The sequence below is a fragment of the Vidua chalybeata genome, chromosome 5 (genome assembly GCF_026979565.1).
Source record: "Vidua chalybeata isolate OUT-0048 chromosome 5, bVidCha1 merged haplotype, whole genome shotgun sequence".
Lineage (NCBI taxonomy): Eukaryota > Metazoa > Chordata > Aves > Passeriformes > Viduidae > Vidua > Vidua chalybeata.
Genome location: NC_071534.1, coordinates 50,363,314 through 50,391,063, shown reverse-complemented (window position 1 = coordinate 50,391,063; position 27,750 = coordinate 50,363,314). Strand labels below are relative to the sequence as shown.

General features: G+C 39.7%; 1 protein-coding gene and 1 long non-coding RNA gene across 5 annotated transcripts in view; both read right to left on the bottom strand.

The window, feature by feature from the left end:
* Window positions 1–27,521, bottom strand: part of PTPRZ1 (protein tyrosine phosphatase receptor type Z1) — a 132,511-nt gene extending 104,990 nt beyond the window's left edge. For all 4 annotated transcript variants that reach the window (XM_053943070.1, XM_053943073.1, XM_053943071.1 and 1 more), the window contains exon 1: window positions 27,444–27,521. In XM_053943070.1, the coding sequence (XP_053799045.1) occupies window positions 27,444–27,501 (58 nt within the window). In that variant the 5' untranslated portion in view covers window positions 27,502–27,521. The remainder of the gene's footprint in view (window positions 1–27,443) is intronic.
* LOC128788185 (uncharacterized) lies at window positions 834–6,435 on the bottom strand. Its single transcript, XR_008430981.1, has 3 exons — window positions 6,255–6,435; window positions 5,345–5,411; window positions 834–1,014 (listed from the first exon to the last, which is right to left on the bottom strand). It is a non-coding gene; the product is annotated as an uncharacterized LOC128788185 (long non-coding RNA).
* Window positions 27,522–27,750: the final 229 nt, after the last annotated feature.

The following is a 27,750-nucleotide window of genomic DNA, read 5'->3' as shown; positions in this document are numbered from 1 at the left end:
TGCCTATCAATGGTCTTCTCTCTTACACCTTGAGCAGCTACCATGTTTCTCATTACAGTTTTAATGTCCAAACATCTTCATCTAGTGGACACACACAGGGCACAGTAGTTCTTATGAAAATAATTCTGTGAATTTACAGGTTTTAAATTGGATTAGGGGTAAGTACCCGGTGTCCTTGCTGTCTTAATTCAGAGCTCTGCATTGAAAGACCTGCCTCTTCCTACTGTAAAGCTGTTGGGTAATGCCATTTTCAAGAAAGGCCAAGGAATGTAGTTACAATGCTCTCTAAATGCAGCTTCATGCAACAATAAGGGAAATTTGTTTAGCTAACCTTGGTAATGTGGAAAATGTTCAAGTAGCACTTGATAGGTACTGCAAAAAAAAAAAAAAACAAACAAAAAACCACCAACTTGCATGAATAATAGACACTGAACTGTTTATTTTCTTACATTATTGTATTTACTGTTTTTAAACAGTCATCCTTCTCATCATCAAAAGCAAGCCATCCCTCATACAAATCTGTCATTAATCTCTGGAAATATTCTGCAGCAGATTAATTAAGATATGAAGCAGAAGGACCTTTCACTAGCTGAAATAGATGAAGCTGAGACAAGTATTAGTCCATCTTTCAAATTAAATCTTTGCTGAATAGCCAAATTAATATAGGTTGCCTAATGATACTTCTCCTAATATTTGTACTGTAATTTCATTTAAATGCAGGGAAAAAAACCCAAATGTTACATGATTTCGTTTAGTAAAGACAAAAGAGAAATATAGTTTCAATCATTTTATTCTTACCAGGGCTGTAAGCTGTACCACACAAAACCATTTTGTCTGAGGTAGACTAGACTTGAATTCTTTTTATATCCTCTGGTGGCTGATACAACTCTGAATTCCCACATTTGCTCAAACCACTCTGTCTTGCCCATCAGGTGTGCAGACCAGTCCTGCCCAGGCAGGACTCCCACCACAGCCAGGAAGTCAGTGAGGAGAAGCACTGCTGAATTCCCATTCCTAAAGAAGCACAGTAAGAATTAACTCAGCTGCCCGTGGCTGAAGGCAGGTGATGAGCCCGCAGAGCTGTGTCATTTTCATGCTTCTACATGCCCACGTAGAGATTCTAAATTACTTCAGGACTTTTTTTCCCTTTGTTTCAGGGATGTATCCATTCTTCAGCTAACTGTTAAATTTTTATGCCCCTTTACAGATGAATGATGTATTTTGATTGTAGCAGGTGACCAGCATTCAGTTCTTTCAATGAGAAACCCTTACAAAACAAAGTCCAGCTCTGATTAAGTTGACTATCTGAATTCAAAGCATGTCTTGACTGCTTTCCATGAAAACAACTGATCCTTTTCATGGGCTAAGGCCATTGTAACTTCCTCTACACATTGAACAGATTGCCATGGACACAAATTCAGACTCCTTCCATTCACACAAGGTCCTTGAAAATTTACATAAGTCTGCAGAGAAACAGGCAGCCAAGCTTTCGGTGACATGAATATTGTTATGAGAGTTTCAAACAATACATACTTTTTTCCTCCTAAAATACAGTTTACAGTAAAAAACCTGCAAATTAGTTAAACAGCAAGGAAAACAATATTTTGGGTAACTGTTTAAAATGATCTTTTAAAATAAACAATCACTATCCAACTACCTTAGACTAGCTGCAAAATTTAAACAGTTTGGAATATCCTATGTACAATAAAAATGCTACTCTGTTATGCCATAATAGTGAACTTTCTATGTCAAAAAATTACTCTGCAAGTCACAGCAGTACATCTGTCAGACATAAACCAAACTGAAGATGTAATACCTTCATTTGACCTATAAGGTGTCCTCAATGCAGTCTGGCTTGGCTGACCTTGCCATAACTAGACTTACATTCTGTTCTTCTCAGACCCTTTTTTTTTGTTTGATTGTTTGTTTTTTGTTTGGTTTTTTTTTGTTGTTTTTTTTTTTTTGTTGTTTTTTTTTTTTTTGTTTTGTTTTGTTTGTTTTTTTTGTTTTTTGTTTTTTGTTTAAAAACACACCACTGAAATCAGTTTTGGTTTATAAGACATCACTGCAATTTTGCACTAAAGAACTCTGAAAGAGGAGAGGCCAGGAAAAGGTCTCACAGATACTGGATTTACTGTAACTATGTTAATATATCATTATTAGGAATTAATTTTTCAAAAAAGATGGGAGATTCAAGACTCCCAAATTAAAATGCTCCTACTATAGGATATTGTGCACTTAAATGACATTAATCCTTTTCAAAATGTTTCCCTGTAAAGCAGCAATACACCTGCTAGTTTCACATACCTCTTGAGGAGAAAATCAGATCTTTATGAGCAATCTGGCTTGGTCCTGTTGGGCTAACCTTCTGGTCAAGTGTATGTTACAGCATGAAGGTCAGTGTCTACCTGAACAATCTCTTCCTCCAAAGGCACTGAGGAATGCACAGCATGTCCAATTGTCATCTAATCTTCAATCTTCCACACCTCTGAATCCATCTAGGGCTAATTGACATCATGTCTTCCCTCCCCAAAACCCTCTCTCTACTGGTTTCCCAACCTTTTTCATCAGCTTCTGCTCCTTTCCTATGACTCTGCTAAGCAAAAGTGGATGTATTTTCAATAATGAATTATGTATTTTGGGATTTTTCCTAACAGAATCAAACTGAGGTTTTAAACGGAACAATATTTTCATAGTAATGATCTTTCCATCTAACAGTACTTATGGGGTTTAATGAAAGGAAATGCTTTTCTTTATCTGTAGCCTAATTTTAGAGCCCATAAAGATAATTACAAACAGAAGAGATCTCTCTTTTGTATTTAAGGATTGAAATTTTACAGAGTTCAGAGTTAATTGCTAGTTTCTTTGACAAGTCCTGAATATTTTAAGTAAGACTACCATGTAACAGTTTAATTGTAACGCTCCTTCTTGCCTCCCTTACACACACAAGCCTCTCTACAAGAAATTGTAGCTCCATTAAAGAAACAAGAAGTATTATCACAGATTTTGATGAGATCAAGCTCAGGTACGATATGAGAGTACAAAAAATTCATTATCTAAAATGTCTTAAATACTTTGAACACAATTTCTGCAAATGAACTGAAAGAATTTTTTCTCTTACCATATTCTCCTTTAAAGCAAAGCACCTCTTATGCTCTAAATTATCTGCTTATCCTGATACAGGGTATAAGAATGATTTCCAAACAATAAAATACACTTCTTAGTAAAGAAAAATAGGGAATTTATTAAGAGTCATTGGTGTTCTACCATTTATTCTGTGTGTGAGAGAATTCTAGAATTCTTAACCTGACATCAATAATCATGCATGCCCCTAACGTCTGTCTGGGGCTTCAGTGGTAATCTTGAAGTTGTAACTTAAGTTCTACTCTGAAAATGAATCTGGAAAGAAATCGAGTATCTTGATACTGAAAAACATGACCTTTCTTCAGTTCATAAATACCATATCACTAGTAACAAACACATGTCATATATCCACATAGTTTTCTGCAATTCAGCATTCAGCACTTCACACAATATTCACTGGTATTATGTATCATTAACTTGCAACTTCAGTTTTACCATCAGCTCCAAGGGAATTACATCAGACTAAGTCTTTCCATAAAAAGAAAAGAGCTTTTCTGTGAAAAAGCATTATACAAGTTATATATGATTTCATTTATAGGAAATGCAAATCTTCCAAGCAAATGTTGATTAGTTGAAGTTATATATAATTTGTAATGAAGAGTACTGTCCCTTTCCAAAGCACAGGCTCCTGCATAAGTATACTAAAGCAAAACAAGAAAAGAAAATGGGAAATTAAACTTCCCCCACCCACCATCCACTCTAAGAGACTGTTATATGAAAGAAGCAGGAAGTAAACACTCTCTTTAGAAAAGTAAGGAATATCTCTTGGAGGGGTGCTGGCTTCATACAACTTGTGCAACTGGTGCCTTTTTAAAGTTCTCAGGAGGCACAAATTATAGGTAACTGAATTCAACAAGAAATAGGCAACTGTATCAAAGTCTGCCTAGAAAAGAAGTTCTAATCTTCATCCCAAAGGAGCATCTTTGGTCCTTGAATGGTTAGAATATATGGATGAGCATTAACTCTCCCTTTTCTTGTACTCTGAGGCACAACAGGGGAAAGGGCCCATCACAGCATCAATCAAACACGTCTTACAACTGAGATTAGAAAGAAAAAAATAATATATGTAAATGTATCTTGGCTTTCTTAGGTGATTGTAGCATTACGAAAGGATTGTGTCTTTTTATAAATACCTGAACCAATTCACTTTTGAGGCCAACATGCAGAAGACCAGAGAGTGTGTATCTGCCCATTTTTATTTCTTTATTGGTAAAATTTACTTCTGGGCTGAAGATCAAAACAAAGCCATCATGCCTTTCCAAAAGGGGACACAAGTGTTTCATCTCTCTTTCCAGAAAAAATGGAATCAGAACTATAGCATGTATGTGAAGCTTAAAGTACAAAAAACCCCCAGAGTTTCTGTAAAAAAAACCACCCAGAACTCTTCTGAAAGTTCTTTGTCAAATCAGAATGGGACCCAAAGTTCACTCTGCTGTCTTCTAGTTTATTTTCTTTCTTCCTTCCTTCCTTCCTTCCATTCCTAATATTTCCTGTTAATTTTGCTTTATTTTGCAGCTTGAAAGTTTAAGCTGTCCATTTAACCTTCCTGCCAACTTTTATTTCATATGCACCTATTTTCCAGAATTCTAATGTTTTAATTGCTCTTTATAAGCTGTTCCCATATACTTACTACACAAAGGCCAGCGTGGTGCAGGGGCCCATACCTTCAGGTGCTGCTAGGGCAGGCTCCTGTGTCACTGATGAACCAATGCTGGCGTTGGCTGAGCGATGGCTCAGCTGTCAAAGCATTCAGATGCCCTTCCTGGGGTCATCTTGGGAGCTGACCAAGAGCTTCCTTAATGGCCACATTGATTTCTCTGGTTCACTCTTGGCGGCCCTCCCTGTCCCAGAGTGGCAGACACCTATTTGTGTGCCTACTGGGTGTCAGGTGAGCCAAAAGCCTGATTGTGGTAGGAATAAGCTTCTCAGCTCCTATAAAAATGACAGCTGAGGGCAGGCGGTTGCCATCAAATTAACTCCCCAGGGAAAGCAAGCTGTCAGCAGTTAACTGAATGATGGATGAATTGTTCTCTGAGGTCACATATAACTTACAGATCATTTCTCAAACATTTCCTTTTTCTTGTATCAAATCCAAGCTTTGCTTTTCACCCATACATTTGTGCCTTAGCCCACATCTCAGATTAGATTTACGTCATTATCTCCCTAGTCTCCAGGGTCTCATTTAGATTTTGTAATTTACCTTGATCTTTATGGTTGCCTTTTCTCAGCATATTCCTCTTATACTGGTGATGAATATAGGCTGTGTCCTGTCATCATCAAAAAAGCAAAGTCCCTCATATCTAACCCACTTTTTTATTAATTGTCACACACTTATTTTCTCAAGGCTTGTCACTATTAATTTTGTCATAATTAGATTAAGGGTGAAGGAATATCTTATCTATGCTGAATGCAACTGCAAAACAACGCTTTAACATGACTAGGGATTTTTTTTAGTAAATAGAGGAAATCCTATCAGCATTAATTCTGTCTATTATATAGATATGCAATAAAAGAGTTTAGACTATTAATATGGAGAAATAACATTCTGTACTCTGCCTAGTGCATGTTTCCTAGTTTAATGTCAACTAATTGCTAAATCAAGCAGTGATGAAAGGGTTGCATTTTAATTTATCCAGCAGTGCCTGGCTTATTGCCAAAACAATGGGCTTACTGCTCTTATACAGGCAATATACTACACATTTACATTAGGATCAAATTTTATTAGTTCACTAAAATGTGCATGGTTTCTTATGAACTCTATATTTGCACTCAAAGGAAAGGTAATGACAGAATATAACTGTAGGAAAAAAGGTTTTTTTGATTTTGTTGGTATCTTAATATCTACTTCTATGTTTATGGTTCTTGAGAGGCTACATTGGTGCATGCTGAATAGGTCATTCTCATGCAAACACTAACTATGGCACATTTTTGGCCATGTTTTGGATATTTTTCTACATCAAAGAAAGCAGATGATCATCTGTAATTGGAATCAATCCTCTTGAAATTTAGCTTGCTATATGGTAATTTGCAGCAGTTACCTTTTTTCTAATTTCTTTCTGAGCATGCAAATCACTTAAATACAGGAGTTGCTCTTGGATACTAGTTCTTACCCTATGTCCTGGTTTTCGCTGGGGTAGAGCTAATTTTTTTCACAGTGGCTGGTATGGGGCTATGTTTTGGATTTGTGCTGAACACAAGGGTGATAATACAGAGGTGTTTTTGTTGTTGCTGGACAGGGCTTGCACAAGAGCCAAGGCTTCTTCTGCTATTTGTACTGCCAGGCTTGTAAGGGAGTTGGGGGTGCATGGGAGGTTGGGAGGAGACACAGTCAGAGCAGGTGATCTCAGCTGACCAAAGGGATGTTCCAGACCCTATGACATCATGCTCAATATACCAAGTGGAGGAAAGAAGAAAGAAGGGATTAATGTTTGGAGTGATGGCATTTGTTTTCCCAAGTTACCATTATGTGTGATGGAGCCCTGCTCTCCTGGGGATGACTGAACATTTGCCCGCCCTTAGGAAATGTGGGAAAAATTCCCTGTTTACCCTTGCTTGTGAATGGGGCTTTTGATTTCCTTATTAATTTCTATTTCAACCCATGAGTTTGCTCACTTGTATCTTTCTGATTCTCTCCACGATCCTGCTGATGGGCTGCGTGGGGCTTAGTGCTGGGGTTAAACCAAAACACCCCAATATTGCCCTGCTCTTAGAAAGTTATCTGTTGTACAATATACATCAGAAAATAGTTACACCTAGTTACACCTATTTTTTGATGTGTACATTGATGTGTACATCAAAAAATGCTATGGACACACTTTAGAACTGAGCTGAAGAATTTTTTGATCAAGATTTGCACTAGTATGCCTTTCCTCCTGAGAATTTTTTTCTTTACCTAATTTTGTTCCTCCATAGTTAATTACAGCTTGTTTCTCTTTTGATTTTTTCCCATTTTTTTCCCAACTAGGCTACTCATCATAGCCATCATGGAATTCTGGCATGGAGGAAAACAAATGAATATTTTCTCTTTAGAGCTGCAAGTAGAACACCAATTATATTTTATAGAGTGAATGCAACCCAGTCAAGCACATGTTCTTTCATGACTAGAGCCTTGGGTGGATTCTTAAAATAGTACTCATTACAATTATTGCATCAAAAAGAATTTAGAGCTGTTTTCTCCAATTAAAATAATTGTGAAATTTAGCTGAAACTTATTTCTAACTATTGTTTCCCTGAAAAAAACTTACAGAACTTACTGCCATGACAGCCTGTCTGTTCCCTGTTGCACGTTAAAACTCTTCCCAACATGGTCCTTACAAGCCCAAGGCTTTTAACTCTCCTTCAAATGTTCTCAAAGAGTTACCACCAAAGGTCTGTACGTTTTGGTGAAAACCAGTAGTTTCTGTGTAATCTGTAACACACACCGATGTCCTGTACATAGAGGCAGCAGTGTGCCATCCTTAGGAACAGTGAGTTTTACCCTCAAATCCTGGGTTTGCATAATGTTCAAGGAGGCAACATTAGTTTAGGATGTATTCATTATAAATGGAATGTATTATTCCAACCAAATGACCTTTCAGCCTAAGAATACACATTTCTCTTTGAAAATAAAAAAGCTCCTTGGAAGTTTTTAGGTTACAGTGGTCATTACAGCCTGAATAGCACTGTCAACACTCACTCTTTAACAGCTATTTCAATAATTTACTTGTAATATTGCCAATAAATCCACAGAACTTGAGCTGCATTGAGACTGTACGTAGAATTTATATGATAATCTCAGATATGGATGCTTGCCACATGCAGTGTGTGACAATTACCCAGAATCTGCTTTGCAGTATTCCGTCCTACCATCAGATAAGAACTGCTCTAGAAGAGTAGGATTTTTTGAAAGGAATCTGGTTCACACCCAGGTGTGGGGCTGCAAAAGAGAAGGAGGGGAATGGGAACGCATATGGTTCCCTATGAGGAGAGAGAAGAGAGGAGGGACTGAAGGCGACCCTCAAAGGCCAAGGCAGTGTGGAAGTGTGGGTAAGTGGGCAGGGGGCGGTGTCTCTTCCTTCCCCAAACCCATCACTGCTCCTCCTTCTTTTCTCTCTCCCTTCTTCACTCCCTCCTTCCTGTTTCTTCCTTTCCCTTTCCTTTTTTTTTTCCCTTTGCTGTTCTTTTCTTTCACTTACTCTCAATCTCTCTGAGATTTCTATGAACTGGAAAAGACTAAAGACTCTGGAAACTACCATTAAGTCTCTTCTCTTGTTAATAGGACCCATCACTTTTCTTACCGTTTTTCCCCTCAGAATTTATCATTTACCAGAAGACAATCAGAAATCTGGAATGGTCCTTCAATTCTTTTTTTAGCATATGGCATTTTTTTAAAGAGAGATTACAAAGAAATGTACGTTTTTATCCACTGCACCTGTGCAATTTAAAACTTTTGTCCATGTCAGTACTTGGTCTTATGGTAACAACTTAGAAGTCAACATTTGTTACTGAAGTACAAGTAACAAATGGATACAGAGCATCACCTCCCTGAGGTCAGAATTGCAGACAGGGATGTGTCAGGACACTGCAGCATGGTAACTGGCAGCATACACAGAAGCATGCAGGGTGACCCATGAAGAGGCCTGGAGGGCCCATGGAGGGCATAAGAGTGAAAAGCTGTACCCATTCATTCAGCACCAGGGACCACCTAGAAAACGTGGGTTGCAAGACCTTGTGGAACTGAAATGGCAGCTAATGGAAAATAGCTGCCAACAGCCATCACCCCTAGACCTGTGCTCACATGCTACCTTTGTAGCGTGAAGAATGATACATGAAGAAAAATGACGCAGGATAAAGAGTATAATTATTTTTATTATCATCAAACATGACACATGGACCCAAGCTTTACTGACCTCTACACATGAGGAAAACCCAACTTTTCAGTATGTTATGACTGTACTACCACTTTTTATATGACCACTAAATTACAGCAATTAGTTAAAATAACATCAGTGGCATCCCCATTCAGTATAATTGTTCCTTTAGTGAGATGTTAGAGCTTTGTTTTACACATCAAATGCCTACCTGATATTCCCACATTTCCCCATGCTGACATGAGGTATGAGATCTAGTTGCAGCCCAAAATTTCTGGGTAGCAGCAGGTCACCCAGGGTGAGAACCCCCATTTAGGATTATGATCACAGACAATCCACCACAAGATAAATGTTCAGATCAGCTGTTTTGACTCATATTTTCAGGTGCAAATGTCCATGCAGTTTCCCCTAAGTGAAGTCATTCACCATTAGGAAGGCTGTGCACAGGCTGAAAGGGCTCCCTTTTTCACCCAAAGCAGGACACCTCAGCTGCTCACATGCCCATGTGCACACTGTACTATGTCTGCACTTTGTATGTATGCAGTAGTTTTGTTCCTGAACCAATGTCAGAAAGTATGGGTATACCATCTCAGCTTTGCAGAAAGCAAACAAGCAAAGAAGGTAAAATGACGTGCTCGAGTTGTTACTGCCAGGTTCAGTTCCAAGGTCTCATGATTTTCAGCTTCCTATTGAACCATCAGGATACAGCAGGTCTCCAGGGGAACGCTTCTCCTCATCTCAAAGTGTTGCCTGGGGCTGACACAGCATGTGAGGGGCTGCACCAGGGATTCCAGGGAACTGCAAATGGAACTGCCTTCACTCATGCCTTGGGTCCTCAGAGGCTGCAGAGACTCCCTGCACAACCTCCTCACAGTGGGACACTGCCCTGAGACTTTGAGCCAACCTTTTTACTCTTGAAAGAGCTTCGGAAATGTGAACATACTCTTGTTCACACAAAACACCTTTGAGTGAAGTATTACTGCCTCTACCTTACAATGTAGAACTGAGACAGACCCCTTCAATACCTCTTTGAAAACTGGTACTCATAGGAACAGCTAGGAAAGATGACAAATTGCTGCTTCACCAACTAAACTCTTTTTCTATATTAATATATGACTTCTTCTTAGCAGTAGCACCCATTTTCTCTGTCCTCTCAGCTTCTCTTTCTGTATGTTATTTTATTACTAAATTCCTTAGAGCAGGTGTCATATTCCTCCTCTGTGTTCATATGGTACCTTATGCAATGAAACCCTGGTCACTGACAGATGCACGTAAATGTTGTCAATACATAAATAATCAATGGTAGCAATTCCCTGATTATACAGCATCTCCACATGCCAGTTTAACCTGAGATCTCATTTTTGTATAAATATCCAATACATGTAAAAGCCTATGTAAAGGATTCATCTGTGCATGCAATGAAATAAATATATTGCATGCAATGGAATAATGCATTCTGTATTTTAAATGGCTGTATTTCCAATAACCAGTTATAAATTTCCCAAATGTTTGTAAAATTTCTGAAGTGTACTAGTACTGCATCAATAGGCACAGTGCTAACATTTAATCCCTCAGAGGAAAGTTTATGGACAATTAGAAAGAGAGACCTTTCCCCCCTCAATTTACTTGGATGTAAATTTATTTTATTATGATATAAAACCATTACAATAATATCTGCTCTTTCAAGAAGCAACTTGTAGTATTTTTTCACTTAATCAAACAGCCACTAGGGAGAATTTATTATGCAATTAATCAAAGTAAGTAAAATGTTTCTGAAGATGCCTTGAACAGGTGTTTATTGTATGCAGGTGACAGCAGTACAGCAGCTTAAAAAGACCCTATACATCCTTAAAAGCAGAGTCCTTTTAGAATTCATTTTCATTTTCTTAAAATGTTCTTATTTTCTGTCTTCTACACACTAATAACTGAGTTATTTGAGGAAGAGTAAAAAGTTTACAAGCAAATACCAGACTGCTTTATACCTAAGAACCTGCTTAATTTTAATGATCTCATTAAAAATTGAGCAAGTTAGGATAGCAGTTTGGTGGATGGCATTGTTAAACCCACAACAAGCATTAGTCAAGCACAGAAGATAGTTTCACATGTTTTGCTCTCAGAAAACACCACAGCAAAAATGAAGCTTCTAGACTGGAGCTAGTTAGTTTCTCTGCAAAGTATTCCTACTGTTGAACAGAAAACAACAGGCTTTCAGATATATTTAACTTCTTTCTTTTTTTAAATCACATTTAAGTACCTGTGACAGAACAAGTCAGATTTTCATTAAGTTCACTTCTAGAGCTGTGTCAGAATGTAGCCTTGTAATTGCATAGGAATTAAAAAAAAAAATGAACAAGACATGAAAGCAAAAATTCTTCAATTAAGTTTTATCTTCACACTGTAAGCACATGCAACTGCAGACCTCCTAGGACTTTCACAGTAATTTATGCAACACAGAAATACTGAAATGACTTCAAATTGAGTTTTGGAAGGAGCAGCAGCAAATCTTCCTCTGGCTCTCTGCCATGCCACTGTATTCCACAGTTTTTTTACTGTTCTGTCACTGTATCTCTCCAGTTTAAGTCATGCATTTATTCCCTGCTCTAGAGTGATCAAAGCTTTGCCATGTAAGACAGGACATTATAATTGCCAATTTCAAAGGGTTTTAGGAAGTTGCTTCATAGATTTAAAATCATTAGCAACAGACTTAGTGCTCATCTAGTGAGATATCTTCTAAGTCTAGCACAAGCATTAATTAATTATAGGTTTGACTAAGCCTTTAAGGTTTTGACTGTACTGGGAGCAGCATAACATGCTTCACCTCAGCTGAAAGCCTTGGAGATGCAGGGCTTTAGGGAAGCTCAGTGACTCACCAGGGAAATGCATCTGTTGTCTCTATGCCATCTAAAGCATCTGATTTGCTACAAAAAGAAGCACATGCTGTATTTTCTTCCAGGGCACTGCACAGTTGCTCATTCAGCTGCCATACCTGCCTGTGGCAGAAAACCTCCTGTAATTCCAACAGGAGCGGTGCAAATGCATATGCTTCTTACACAGACTAATGATACAGCTACACACTTTTCTGGGAGACTTACAATGCACTTTTGTGTCTAACTGCAGAGACTTCCTGGGTGCAGGGTAAGCAGGTGACTATTCAGAGATACCCAGAAGACCTAGATAAGTCTGAGCACCAGACCAGGAGATAACAGCAGCATTCTTCATCAGGTTTCAAAACTACAAGAGACAATAGAAATCCTGCTGGTTTTACATTGCAAAGCAGCTAGATAAAAGACAGGTCTGGAATTCCATGTATCACTCCTTTTATGACAGACATAACCCAGCATGGGCCAACTGCTGACCCAAGTCTTTAAACTAACCTACAGAATGTATTTTCTTACCCACTGCCCATAATACTTCCAGCAGTACAGGCTGCCAAATGCACATTTGTGTCCATTCCAGTAGAGAGATCCCTACTGCAGCCACAGAGTGACAGTGGTGTAGGGGTGTAGAGGGGGGAGATGGTAGGGAGCCACAGTAGAAGGAGGAGACCAGGGATTTGCTGCTCGGGATTTGCTGCTCACACACAGTGGCAGCTGCTGCTCTGGAGCAGGGTAGCAGTGAAGAAGAGAGGGCAAAAATCTAGTCAAGCACCTGGAAATGCTACAGTGAACCACCTTATCCCACTCATTGGACTGAATACTTAGGTTTTCAAACATTTCTACAATTCCCATCTTCAGCCTGGTACAGATCAGCAGTGTTGCCCATCCCCAGCTGCTGTGCTCTGTCATACTGTGGATCATATTGCCCTCCACAGATGTGGTTCAAATCCCAGTATGTGGGAAATGTTTAGGACTGCCATCTCCTGTTTCTTTGGCAAATCTTATATTATTAGATGATGATGGAAAGTGTCCAGTATCAGCATCATATAGCTGGTTTAGGGGTAGTAAGATCAACCATTGTGAATTCCACATATCCAGCCATCTAAACAAGATGTGTCAGCATAATTATTTCCAATATGTGGCCCTGAGAGGCATGCCCCAGTTAGTTATTTTTTCACATTTTACTATCTACACTGATCTTTATTTTACCAGCCAAGCTTGCATGTCCCAGTAAAGGGCATGCTGGCTGCTGTGAGTCCCAGTCTATGCACACCCAGGATTTTGAGTTCCACTGCAAGATGAGGAAACCTCTTTGATTTAATCATACTCAGAGTAGGTTGAAATTCCTGTTGATTTCAAGTGAACAGCAGATTTCAGGGTTACATGTGTTTCGAAAAGCTCTTGCACATCCAAGGAATTATTTAACTAATGAAGCAAACCATGAAAACCTGAATTTCAGTTTTGTTCAAATGCACTCTTTATAATTGTGATAGAATATGTAGATTATATTAGAAAAAACTGATTAACTCATATTACCTTATTCACCAAAACCAGGACTTGATTTTTTGGTTGCTCCATATACATTTTCCTGTATTTCACTTGACTGCATGTAACCAGAAACTATTTCTTTTTCATCACTGTCTTATTAGCTTCAGCAGATTTAGCTGAACCTGTCTTCAACCATTCAGCAGGGCAATAAGGCTATTTTTAAGCTGCTCTAAAGTGCACTTGCAATATGTTTTGCTATGATGAATCTCTTTTTATACAGTAAATATATAGTTGCAAAAGCTAGTCAGGTCGTATAAGATTCACACATATTCCTAACAACAGGGCATATCTGTTCCTGTTGTCATTTTTTACAGAATCACAGAATCCTTAAGGTTGGAAAAGACCTCTAAGCTGATGGAGTCCAACCATGAAGTCCATCACTTTATCATATCCCCTAGTGCCACCTCCACATGTTTTTTTTTCAACACTTCCAGGAACAGTGACTCCACGGACTACCCTGGACAGCCTGTTTCAATGCCTGACTATCCTTTCAGTGAAGACATTTTTTTCTAATATCTAATCTAAACATCGGTTTTCATGAGGACAGACACTGCTCAGATAAATCATTAGAAGATTTTGTGTCACAATCTTATCACTCACACAAAAAGTTTGGAACTTCCCATACAGACACAGATGAGTACTGCCACATGGAAATGTACTTTGTCTGCTGATTCATGCATTACAAATCCCACTGTAGACAGCAAAAACCAGAAAATACTGAAAAAAGACTCGGATTAAAGGATATCTTTGTATAATCCTTAGGAATTTTCCTGGAGGTATTTTTCACTAATGGATTAAAAGAATAATTTCTAGTCTAAGTATTCCTGAATGAATTCTACTGAATATAATACTGTCTTGACACTGGTCAAATACATACATAACTTCTAAACAAAGAAATCTTTTCTGTCTCTCATCAAGACATATCCAAAAATAAACCTCTGAAGCTGATTAGGCAACAGTGCAGAAAATAAAACTCATGGAGAAACAAAATAAAGAATTTACATTTTTTACCCAATGTTTGGTTAGTTCTAATACATATTGATTTATGTATTTTTACCATACAGAGAAAGCAGTAAGCAAAACAGAAATCCCTTTTTCTTCATCCCAAATAAAGGAGGAGGAACAAACACGGAAAAAGAATTGCATCAGCTATGTAAGAATTACTCTTTAAAAGGGGTGTAGAAGCCAGTCAAGGAGAACCCTGACAAAGTTGCTGCAGTAATTTTAGATGAGTAAACTACCATGTAACTGCCTGTTTCTTTGGTAAAATGTACATGTAGTGAGAAATGGGGCTGACAGAGAGGCCAAACCATTATACAAGAATATGAGAGGTGGACGTGGAGAGGATTAATGAATAATGGGCAGATGAGCCTGAGAATACTCTCAGAATTTAGCCAATGCATAATTTGACACTGAAATAAAATGAATTGAAATCTCCTATGGTTGTATCAGGTGTGAAAGTGAGAATACTGCCAGTTCTCTAAGATTTTCAATTGGCTAGTATTTTTACTCTAGCCCCTGACATCATACAACCACATGATCAATTTCAAATACTTTCCTTTAAAGGAGGTTTCCTACCTTATCCTTCTACAAGTAATCTTATTTAAAATAGCAGATGGTCAACAGCCTCAAAACATAATAATCAAACTCAAAATGTAAATTTTTAAGTCTCATGATTGTATTTATGATATATAGCCTCCTATTGATATTTTTCTTTCTTTTACTGTACACATTTTGAAATGCTGAGAGGTACTTGAGATGCTAACTAAGCACTCCGTACCTCAGCTTACAAATGTACCAGTCCATCATGAGGAATGACTGTTTGTATTGTTTTGGTGGGCAGCTGGCTGGCACAACCCCAGCTCCCTCAACTGTTCTTCACAGGGCTTGTGTTCCAAGCCCCTCACCAGCCTCGTTGTCTCCTCTGGACGCGCTCAAGCGTCTCAGTGTCCTTCCTAAACTGAGGGGCCCAGAACTGGACACAGCACTCAAGGTGTGGCCTCACCAGTGCCAAGTACAAGGGGGGAATGCTCCTGCTCCTGCTGGCCACACTATTCCTGATACAGGCCAGGATGCCATGGGCCTTCTTGGCCACCAGGGCACACTGCTGGCTCATGTTCAGCCGGCTGTCCACCAGTACCCCCAGGTCCCTTTCTGCCTGGGCACTGTCCAGTGGCACCGCCCCCAGCCTATAACATTGCAGGGGGTTATTGTGGCCAAAATGCAGGACTGGGCACTTGGACTTATTAAACTTCATCCTATTGGACTCTGCCCATCCATGCAATCATTCCATCTCTCCCTGCAAAGCCGTCCTACCTTCCAACAGATTGACACACGCTCCCAGCTTAGTGTCATCTGCAAATTTACTAAAGAAAGACTCAATCCCCTCATCCATGACATCAATAAAGATATTGAACAGAAATGGCCCCAGCACAGACCCCTGAGGGACACCACTGGTGACTGGCCCCAGCTGGCTGCAGCACCATTCACCACCACTCTCTGGGCCCAGCCATCCAGCCAGTTCCTAACCCAGTGAAGAGTGCTCCTGTCCAAGCCATGGGCTGCAGCTTTTCCAGGAGTGTGCTGTGGGACACAGAGTCAAAGGCCTTGCTGAAGTCCAAACAGACAACAGCCACCGCCTTTCCTGCATCCACCAGGTGGGTCATCTGATCATAAAAGGAGATCAGGTTGGTCAAACACAACCTACCCCTCCTAAACCCCTGCTGGCTGGGTCTGATACCCTGGCTGTCCTGTAAGTGCTGCATGATTACACTCAGTATAAACTGTTCCATAACCTTACTGGGTACTGAGGTCAGGCTGACTGGCCTATAATTATCAGCATCCTTTTTGCCACCCTTTTTGTGAATGGGTGTTACATTGGCCAGCTTCCAGTCATCTGGAACCTCACCAGTGAGCCAGGACTGTTGGTAAATGATGGAGAGTGGCTTTGCAAGCTCATCTGCCAGCTCTTTCATCACCTTGGGATGGATCCCATCTGGGCCCACAGATTTATGAATATCCAAGCAGCTCAGCAGTTCTCTGACTGCCTCCTCCTGGATAACAGGGAGACCATTCTGCTCCCTGACACCATCTACCAACCCAAGAGGACAGTTGTCCTGAGAACAAGCCATCTTCCCACTAAAGACTGAGGCAAAGAAGGTGTTAAGCACTTCTGCCTTCTCCTCATCTGCAGTTACTGAGTTCCCTCCCATCCAGTAGAGAACAAAGGTTGCTCTTACCCTTCCTTTTGCCATTAATATATTTGTATAAACATTTTTTATTATCCTTTACAACAGCTTCCAAATTAAGTTCAAACTGAGCTTTGGCCTCCCTGATTTTTTTTCCTACATGCTCTAGCAGCCCCCTTAAATACTTTCTGAGAGACTTGACCCTCCTTCCAAAGATAATACACCCTCTTTTTATTCCTAAGTTCCTTTGAAGCCTCATTATCCATCCAGGCTGGACGTTTACCTCGTCAATTCATCTTTCAGCACACAGGGACAGTCTGTCCTTGTGCCCTCAAGATCTCTGTTTTGAAGCATGCTCACCTTTCCTGGACTTCTTTGTTTCTAAGGTCTGCTTCCCAAGGAACTCTTTGAGTAAGTCTCCTAAATAGGTCAAAGTATACCCTCCAGAAGTCAAATGTAAAAACCTTATTGATCTTCCTCCTGATTTCACCAAATATTGAGAACTCTATAATTTCATGATCACTCTGCCCCAGGTGGCCTCCAAACACTACATCTCCCACCAGCCCATCTCTATTTGTAGTCCTTCCCCCAGTGGGCTCACTCATCAGCTGTGGCAAAAAGTTGTCCTCCACACACTCTAAGAATTTCCTGGAATGCCTCTTTTTTGCTGTATTAAGTTCCCAGCAGATCTCTAGTAGGTTAAAGTCACCAATGAGAACCAGGGCTGGTGATCTTGAAACATTCTCCAGCACTCTCCAGCTTATGAAATAAGCTATCCACTTCTTCTTCCTGGTTGGGTGGATGATAACAGACTCCCAGCAGGATGTCAGCCTTGTTGGCCTTCCCCTTAATTCTTACCCATCGTCATTAGTTTCAATGCCCATGGCATTGAAAAAAAAGCCCCCTTAAATAAAGGGCCACCCCTCCACCTCTTTCCCTTTCCTGTCTCTCCTGAAGAGCTTGTAGCCATCCAGTGCAGCACTCCAGCCATGTAAGTCATCCCACCATGTTTTTGTGATGGTGACTACATCACAGCTTTGCTGTTGCACCATGGCTTCCAGCTCCTCTTGTTTGTCACCCATGCTGCATGCATTAGTGTACATGCACCTCAGCTGGGCTACTGATTTCACTCCTAAATCAGGTTACCACCTTTGGGCCTGCTTCCAGAGAGCCCAGCTGCATCCCCTTCCCCCTTCAAACCTAGTTTAAAGCCTTCTCAATGAGTTCTGCCAGCTCATGAGCTAAAATCCTTCTGCCCTTAACAGAGAGATGGATCCCATCCAGTTCCAGCAGGCCAGGTGCCAAAAAAGCTGCCCCATGACCAAAGAACCCAAAAGTTTGTTGATGACACCAACCCTTGAGCCATTTGTTGATAGTGTGGGCTCTTCTATTCTTTTCATTGTTTTTCTCTGCCACCAGAGGGACTGAGCAGAACACTGCCCGTGCTCCTGACCTATCAACTACTTGACCCAGTGCCCTAAAGTCCCTTTTAGTGTCATTTAATTGCCCTGTCGCTCGTCTTTTCAATCTCATCACTGCCAGCCTGGAGTATCAGCAGTGGGTAATAACCACAGGGCTGAATCAGCCCAAGGAGTCTCTCGGTAATATCCTGTACCCAGGCCCCAGGGAGGCAACAGACCCTCAACATATGGCTCCTCTCAGAAGGGAGTCACCCACTACAACTACTCTTCTTTTCTTTTTAATGTCAGAGGTGGTGATCTGTCTGACAGATGAAGCGTAACTGGGGGGCTCACTGGGCAGATAATTTTCTTCTACATCATCTGGCTGACCCTCTAGATCCAGGGGCTAATACCTATTCTGAAGTGGCACCTGGGTTGGTGATGAGGGTTGGGAGGAATTTTTATTACCTCCCCGAGTAGGGACCCATTTCCATCCCCCTTCATCCACCAGGTGTCCTCCTATTGCCTGACAATGGGAGGCATGGGAGTCCTCTGACCCCTGGTGGGCCTCCCTCAAGGATGGAAGGGTTGAACTCCACCCATCTATTTCTGTTTAACTTTCCTTATTACATCTTAGTCTTTCAACTTCCTCCCTAAGCTCAGCCACCAGTGAAAGGAGATCATTCACCTGTTCACACCTCAGGCAGGCTTCTCCTGCAATGCCCCCTGGGTACCACTGATAAGCTCAAACACTCCGCACATGAAGGGGTCTGGACAGACACATCCTTTTTGGAGGGCTTTATTTTGCTATGTACACTTTTACTAACTGCAGTTTTTCATCACGTAAAAATCATTACTAACAAAAAAACCCCAAACCAACCAACTAACAAAACACAAGACTAAAAACTAAACTAAACAAAACTACAAACTAAAAACCCCATTAGCAGGAGGAAACCTGCAACCCTGCCTGCTTGCCCTGTCTGTGCGAACTGCCATGCCTGCCCTCAGAGACATGCCATGCTCCTGTTTGCCCGTTCCCATGATTAGGAACCTTCTTTGAATTTTCAGTATAAATTTTCACATTGCCAGGTTATAGTCATTTGGGTTTGTGTTAGCACTACCCTAAAACTGGTAAACTTGTATAGCTCTTCTGGAACTTTTTCTCCCTGTTTTTTTTTTTTTTTTTTTTTTTTTTTTTAGCACAAACTTAAAGTGTGTTAGAAAAAAATGAAAAACCTAAGAAAGTAAGTAAGTTTTTCTGCAACATTGCAAGATACATGAAATGCAAAGGTAGTGACCAAAACTCAAAGGTATGAAGAAAGAGGTAGGCAGAGATCACACAAAACTCTCCCCAAACTCTGTTCAAATGACAGGTGGATGGGTTGTGTGGCCAGTGCACCATTTGGAATGATATCACAGACAACTAACTGGAGTGCTTCAAGAAGCTGGAAGAAGGCTACTGGGCCACCCAAGAAATCCTAGCCTGACAAATTTGTTAGTTATGATACTTAGACATGAATATCAGAATAAGACTTACAAAAGGTACTGAAAGAAATAACTGGCATGCACTTGAAACTAAATGACTTTTCCAAATGACTAGAAATAGATCAAACACAGTTGGTCAGTTTGGGGATGGAGCCAGAAGAAAAATTACCCAGAGCAATATTAGGTCCCTTTTATAAAGCCAGATGTTACTCTGATCATTAGCTATTTCGTGTCAGCAAGCAGATGTTTTTCTTTTTGGGAACTTCTGCTGAAATCATAGAGTTCAGCATATAAAGCAATTGAAGAATCAAGTCTTTTTTTAAATGCTGATTTTAAAGGCTTGTTTTTTCCTCAAAATATTTGCTGTAGCTTTCAAAAATCTTTCTGTTTCTTTGGTATATGCTGCCCCTGCAGAACATCGCAAATTTATCTTTTTTAAGGATATTTTTAAGCTTTGAAAAATGGCATTATTTTTGGAAAAGTGTATTCTGAAGCATTATGATACAAACCAGTCTAAATATCAATGAATTCAATAAACCCTTCCATTTTTTTTTAGGAAAATATTTCATGTGGTCTGGATAGCTTATTAAAAAAAACTGTTCTAATTAAAGAACTTACCATGACTTCCAAGAAAATTTTAAATGAGTCAGGAATTTTTTGTCACATTATGCTGCAAAACTTAAAAAACCCTGTCTTTCACTAAGATACATTTGATGTGATTTATTTTTATGCATCATTCTTAATTTATAGGATTTTGAAGACCAATTTTTTGTAACATGATTTTAATACAGTAAAAGTACTCTGGACATCTCTTTTGCCCTTTTGATGTCACTGTTTAACCACCTCTTCCCTGCTTTATTCTTATCCCATCTTAGCAAACAGATAAATGAGGCAGTAAAGATGGATAACTTTTCAAATGTTACCTACTTTATATTTCAACCTTCAGATAATCCAATATTTAGCAGAAGTTTTTTGGCAATGAGGATGACAATTCCTAGCCAAATTACTAATGGATATAGTGCTCCCAAAAACTCCTGATGAAATCTCTCACTTGTCAGGTGAGAAGTCCTAGTAGCTTCATACAGAAATAGAAGTTGTTGAATGCTACCTGCACATTAGGATCTTTAATATTTCAATATCACAGAGAAAATTTCAAAGTAACTACATCCTTTACATTTAGTGAAATATAAAGGATAGTAAAAAAATACCCCCAAAAAAGTCACCTTGTATGTCTAACTGGATGCTGTAAAAATCTAGATAAGGAAATAGTGCTTTTTATATGGCAAGTAGTTAAACCACATCTAGCCTATTTTTTAGCTGCTGAATCTGAAACTGTGGTGCAAAAGATGTATCAATAGCTGTGACTTAGAAAAAAAATCAAGTGCAAGACAGCTTTAAGAGAATTACCCACGTGCCAGGCAATAGCAGTAGGTTCCAGGGCCTTGAAGGTTGCTCCACTGTCTTTAGGTGACCTAAGCAGCTGAGTGCAGCAACAAGCAACTGGCTTGCCCAAATGGTACTCAATTGACCAGGACAGCTGATCTAAAATGCTGAGTTGGTGGAAAAACATTTGAGCTTTGCTCACCTTTGAGAGGTTAGTCTTTCAAAAGTGCAGTTCCCTTCTTTAAATAAGTATCTGGAACTACTAAGAAACAAGCAAAATCTGATCTTTTTTAGAGCACAACCAGAGAAAAGGCAGGGGTAGTGATTATGCATTGTATCCAGCAAGTAGATAATGAAATACTGAGTGGGAGGAAGCATAAGAACTCATATTTCCTATCTTGCTGTAGCATCATACTAATTCAGAATCCTTACTTCAGAAGACTGAAGTGGATGCTTAAGGAACAGTGAGAAAAAGGCAAACTTATATGCTGGAAAATTTTCTTGCAAATTTTCCCAGGTTCCATTTCCGGCTCCAAAAATTCCTGAAATAGATGTGGTTTCCAACTGTTTAGCAACCCTCTTTCAAGATTTTGCCCAGAACCCTCTCAATTTTTTTTTTTTTTTTAATTTAGAAAACTAAGTTAAATTGCTTCATATTACACAAGAAGTATGAAAAGTCTTCTCATTTGACAAAACCTAATGTCTGGAGACAGAAGACATAGGCTCAAATCCCTTTATCTCAGATCAGGCCTTCTCTCTAGACTGCCTGTGTAAAAACGCTTCAGTGACTGGGCTACAACATCAGAAGGTGGCACAGCCGTCACCTTGTCCTTTGTCCTGAAGAGAAGTAGCAGCAGCCAGATCAACACCTGATTCTGTCAGCAGATATTTAGGGAAGCCTTACTGACTTAAGGTTCAGGAAAGTCACCTGAAAGGACATTTGCATGTGGATCCAATGAAACTTTGGAGTGAAAGAGGCACTGAGATGCCCACAGTAAGGTCAGGTAAGGTACATGCAGCAGAGGAACTATAGCTGCCTGAAAACTTCCCTGGAAGCCATCAAGGTATGAGCTGAGTCAGGGAACCTTCTGATTAAAATTTTGGGTTTAGACACCTAAGTTCCACAGGCATCCTAGTTCCATCGCCAAGCGCTCCTCATCAGGATAGTACTTTCATCATCTCGTGACTTTCACCACAATATTGATTTCTGAAATTAACTAACTCAAACAATAGCTCCTGGGGTCTTCAAACAGTAATGAAAAATACGGATTGGTAGGGTGATATATAGCTACTTCCAGTGGATGAAAGTAAACCAAAGTCAAGTACGGGCAAGATGTAGAAAGCAATAGGAGCTTTTGAGAGGCACGCCTCATCTAGAATAATCTGACACTCTCACACGCTGACTGCTTTACTTAAAAAGTCTATTATTTCACTTCTATCAGACAGCACCATAACTATCAGGCAGTGATGCAAATAAACCCTCACCTTGTTTCTAAAATTTCCAGTTATTTACAGTTTAGCCTCAAGACTGAATGGACCAACATCAGTAATTTGTATTCAATGAGCAACCTGCACCATACCTTCCTACAAAAGTATTCTTTTCAGCTCCTCAACAACCTGCAGGAGCCAAGTTTCATTTATAGTCCCAACCTCTTTGAAATATTTGCTATCTTTCATTTAGTGGATCTTGTTTATTTAATACTGTAAGTACTTTTCTTCCTGTAGATTCATCTTTCTAATACAGAAGGCTTGACATGTATTCAAAAAGGTAACTTTTGTCTTTATGGGAAAAGAAGCTTATTGAATAGCCAAAGGATGTCTTGTACAGGAAAGCCACATAAATGGTGCAAGAAGCTGTGAGAACTGAGCTGTTAAATGGGAGCTGGGGGCTCCGGAACTGTCACAGACTTCCAGGCCCTACAGGGAATACTGAGAAGCATGGCACATTTGAAGAGGAATTGAAATTGTCAGGGAAAGAACAGAATCTGTTCACCCTTAAATTCCTAATTAGAGATCTCATAGTGGGAAGTGGCCACTTAAATGATGAGCACTGAATATCTAGGAAATAGCCTTCTTTAAGAAATGGGCAAGTGCCTATTTTCATAAATTAACATCCTAATTTACAATACAGATTATAATTATAATATTTTCAAATTACCATCTTAGTTTTATATATATTATTTAGTTTCTTTCCAGGAATCCAGATAGAAGGGTAAATTCAGAGATGAAGTAAGGCCAAATGCAATTAAGAAAACTCTCCTTATAAATTGTATTGATTCCATTTTGAAAACTACATAACTATTTTAGATATGTCCTACAGATGACAAGTGTGCTAAGTAAATATTTGACTAAACTGACATTAATTTTAAAATGCCATTAATTTTGTCACTTTTCATACCTGCCAGTATTTGAACCTAAAATAAACCCATACTGTATATTTAGATTTTGATACATATAAATCTCTGTGGTACAAAAATGCATAACATATATATGGCCACAATATAGATGGTTAAAGTAGAAAATAAATCAGTTCTAAAATTCTTGGGTTTTGTTTTAGCTTTTATGTTTTAGATATGATAGGATTAAATGTCTCCATAGGAGCTATGTATCATCATCCATAGCAACATATCTTAAGCATAAAATGTGCTAAAGCATTAGGAGTAGTATACATTAATATTACTGTGATGTAATTCAGTTTTAAGTGTGCTAAATAACTGGCCTACAAAAATATTGCCAAAATAAGAGATCAGTGCAAAAAAGAAGGATCTGATCCCACAGTCCTTTAACAGTCCAAGGGCTTACTGAGGCAAAACATGTGGACATGAGAATGAACAGAAAATGAGAATGGATTTAGGAAGCCTGCTGTGCTTTAGATTCTCATAATTTTTAGTAGTGACCATCCAGTAAAGAGCATAGAGAAGTTGCTTTCATGTTGATAGTGAGGTGCATGCTGCCTGACAGCTTGGAAATACTGTTCTGATGTCAGTTGTGTAAGAAAAATAAGATTATTTAGGGAATTATTACCATCTTTGTGCAAATAAAGTCATGGCACAGGGATGCCAGAAGCAACCTAAAAATGAGGGCTCTTTTCTAGATACTGAGAAATTAAACCGAGACACAATTAATTAAGCAATTCATAGATTAATGAGTTGCATTTTGAAAGGCAAAACTGTGGTTGAGGCCAGACAGTGATCGCAGTGGGATGCAGATTAGCTAATTCTAGAGATATTTTTTACTTTATTTGGGGAAACTACCCATACATTTGCTAGTGAAAGCATGGAATATTTTTAACTCTTGCCTAAATATTTAGACTTATTTGACTCAATTTTAACCACAATTACAGTGTAAGTTGTTAAAATACGTTCCTTTTTCTATGAGCATTTTCTTGCCTACACAGATTCATAGTCTACTTATTGAAAAGGCTCCAGATATTATTTCCATAGGAACAATGTGACAAAAGGCACAAAAAGGGCACACCTTATTGATTTTCAGGTTATATGGAACACATCAGGAAGCCAGGGCAGATTTTCAAAGAGTATCTTCAGTCTGAGATACATGCAGGTTGAAGATTACAGATTCATAAATTTCTCCTTTAAAATAAAAATGTAAAAAACCAAGTGAATTGTCCATGTAGGGTTGGGGCTTTTTTCCCTTTAATCTCAGTAAAACAAAGAATAGGAAATCTCTAACCACACAGCAGTATTCACAAACAATGGCATAGGATTTCTTATGAGCTCTTACTTGTGACTGAATAGCATCTCACTCCACAGGTTTCATTGAACTTCACTGAACAGCACTCACTGAGTACTCGGATAATACCCTGCTCCATGAGTAATTACATCAGTACTTGATGTAATCATGTTCCTTGGCTTCAGTAACACTATGAAGGAAGGTGCTATTCATAACTCAGCAGGGATATTAGAATTAAGCTCCTAAGCATTTCTTCAGCAAGGCAAAGAATGAACTGTCACTGTTTTGTCATTCCCAGAAGAACTTTCTGCCTCCATCTGCTCTAACAGTTTATTCTTCAGTGAGGCTGACTTGGCTGCCTTGTCTTTTTGGACACGTATGAGACAGATTTTCCTGATGAATCTCCCGATGTCAATAGCAAATGTCCCAGTCGGATTCCCTGGGAAGGACCACTGAAAAATCTCTGTACCAGACCAGCTAAGGACTCAAAAACATTTTTTGAAACTACAAGCAAATGAGGCTGGGATCTACATGTTGCCTAGCCTCACACTAATAAGCAAAGGCTCCACAATGCAAAGGCAGATTGCCATGCTCTCCAGCACCAATCCCTTCACAGAGCCCTGGGTCAGGTTTCTTCTGCACCAGAAATATTTAATGGTAAGAGCCAGACAGTCCCATCAAGTTTTTCTCTCTCACCAAACGCTTGGAACCATACATTGGCGGTATACAATAATTTATTTTATATTCTATGAAAAAAACCCAAACAAACAAACAAAAAACACAGAAGGAAATGATATCAGTATTCTAAGTATTTGTTTCTTTGAATGGATGTTATCATATCATAGCATATTTGTTACAGAGAGGTAATCAAACAGGAACATATTCAAATAAAATCTGATTAAATCAATCTAATAGCCTGTACAGGGTATTCGTTCTTGGAAACAATCATATTGTTGAACACACTGACAAGTCTAGCTCATGAGTCTTCAGAAGGATGCACCACTGAGACCAAATCAATCCAACAGATCTAGAAAGGGTCAGGTTTGAAAACAATAGTGTATCTGTCTAGAGAAACAAAAAGTAGCTGCACTTAAATCTTATGTATGAGTAGAAAACCTTTTCCCATCTTGTAAGATCTTGTAAATTCATGAATATAACATACATATGCAAAACAAGTACCCAAACATTATATTACATAAAACCAGCTTATTTCTGATAGGATGCGATATAAAATTATTTAAAGCAGACAAACAAAAAAGGTTACAAAATTATATCTTGCATTGCTTCCAGTGTGATAGGATGCTGAATAGGGAAGTGTGATAGGACCTGAATAGGGAAGTTCTTTCCAAAATTTAATTGACTTATATTACATTATGATGATATTATGATATACTTGATCTGTCCTCAAACATTTTCATATACCTCCACACACATGTAAAAGCACCTGCTATTTTTTTCCCTTAAACAGACTTGGGAGTACATCTGATTTTAGGAAACAGGTTGGCAATGTAAGAAAGACATTATTAAAACTTATCAAAAGTTTTATAACAGGCCATTCTTTGCCATAGTGTATGAGAATTATTTGAAGTAAGAGAATTGCAGTAAGAAGATTGTTAGGAATAGGTTAGTTTAAAAGTGACATTAAAGTGTTATTAATGCCCTTATGAATATGATACATTTTAACTGAAGATCAGTTACATTCATCACGTTTATAGTTAAATCATTCCACAGTATTTTCTGAAAAGAGGCAAAAACATTTCTACCATAAAATTAAAAAAGTAGTTTTCCCTAACTAGCAGAACTTGGTACAAAATTGCTTGCACTGAGAGTGAAACCTAACCCCGATCTTTGTTTATAGAGCTGCATGGTTTCAGAAGCAGCACCACCTATTGGGTGACAAATGTAGGTTAGTGACTACTTTGTCACCACAGACCTATTGTAAGACTGGTTTTGTACACAAGGAGGTAAAGCTCCCAAGTTCCTCATACTTAAATATAAACAGCCAACTGGTATTTCCTAGTGATCTATTTGATTAGAACTTATAAATTCAAAACTATCATCTAACAGGACACAAACCTGACTACAAAAGCTGCTAGTGTTTATTTGATGAAGCACTTCTAACAGCATTAAGTGACTCATGCTGGTTATAATAACCATCTTATCGTGTAACAGGGAACTGCATGATTTTGAGGATGCTCTCCAGTTGCACGGGTCTGCATGAGCTGAAAATGAATTTGGTTATGTAAGCAGTCCTACTAACATCTATATATGAATCCATATTCTGTATGTGGGGTCCCACGTGAATGAACGACTCGTATTTTGCATGGTTTAAGGCAACCACTGACGTTACCCTTTCAGGAAGAACGAGTCCTTTTTTAAGTAAAATTTTGCACCGTCCCTTTCTCTTCGGAACAGTTCATGCGAGACCTTAAAGTAACATCTCACATCCCACGTCCCCAGAGATGATCGATATCACCATTGCTGGGCATGGATTTTCTCTCTCCCTGTCACCGGCGCACACCCGGTCCCTCCCGCGCGGGAGCCGGCATCTCAGCCGGGCCGGACCCCTGGGAGGACTCGGCGGGGCACCCTGGGGGAGAAGAGGCAAGGTGGGCTGGCGAGCCCGGCTCGGAGCAGCCCGCCAGCGCCGGCGGTGGCGTGGGGTACCGCGCATCCTCGGAACCCGGCGGCTGAGGTAAAAAGGGTAAGAGAAACGCTCCCCCACCCGTGGTGTTGACAGCGTTTTTTCGCGGTGTAGAACAGGCAAGGACTGAGCCTGCATATCTAAGTAAAAGGGATCAGAGAGACCAAAACCCACTGGAGCCCGGGGAGAAAAGTTGTTCCGAAGCCCGAAGATGAATTCATGCAGAGATCACTCACCCACTCTGAGGATACAGATGAGCTGGATGCAGGCAACCAAGCGCCCGAGAATGAGCATGTCCAAATCGTCCCTCGTCTCCTTCCGACTGCCTGCCTGCCTGTCCGGCTGTATCAGCCTCCTGCCCGTATCAGCCTCCTGCCCCTCCGCCGGCCTCCGCGGGCTGCAGCACCTCTCTCCCGCGGGGATCCGGCTCCGCGCCGCGACCGCGCCCGGCGGCCGCCCCCACGCCGCGGGCGGGCGGGCGGGATCAGCGGCGCTGGGAGCTGGTGGGGCCGCGGCTCCGCTCAGCGCATGGCGGGGACCGCG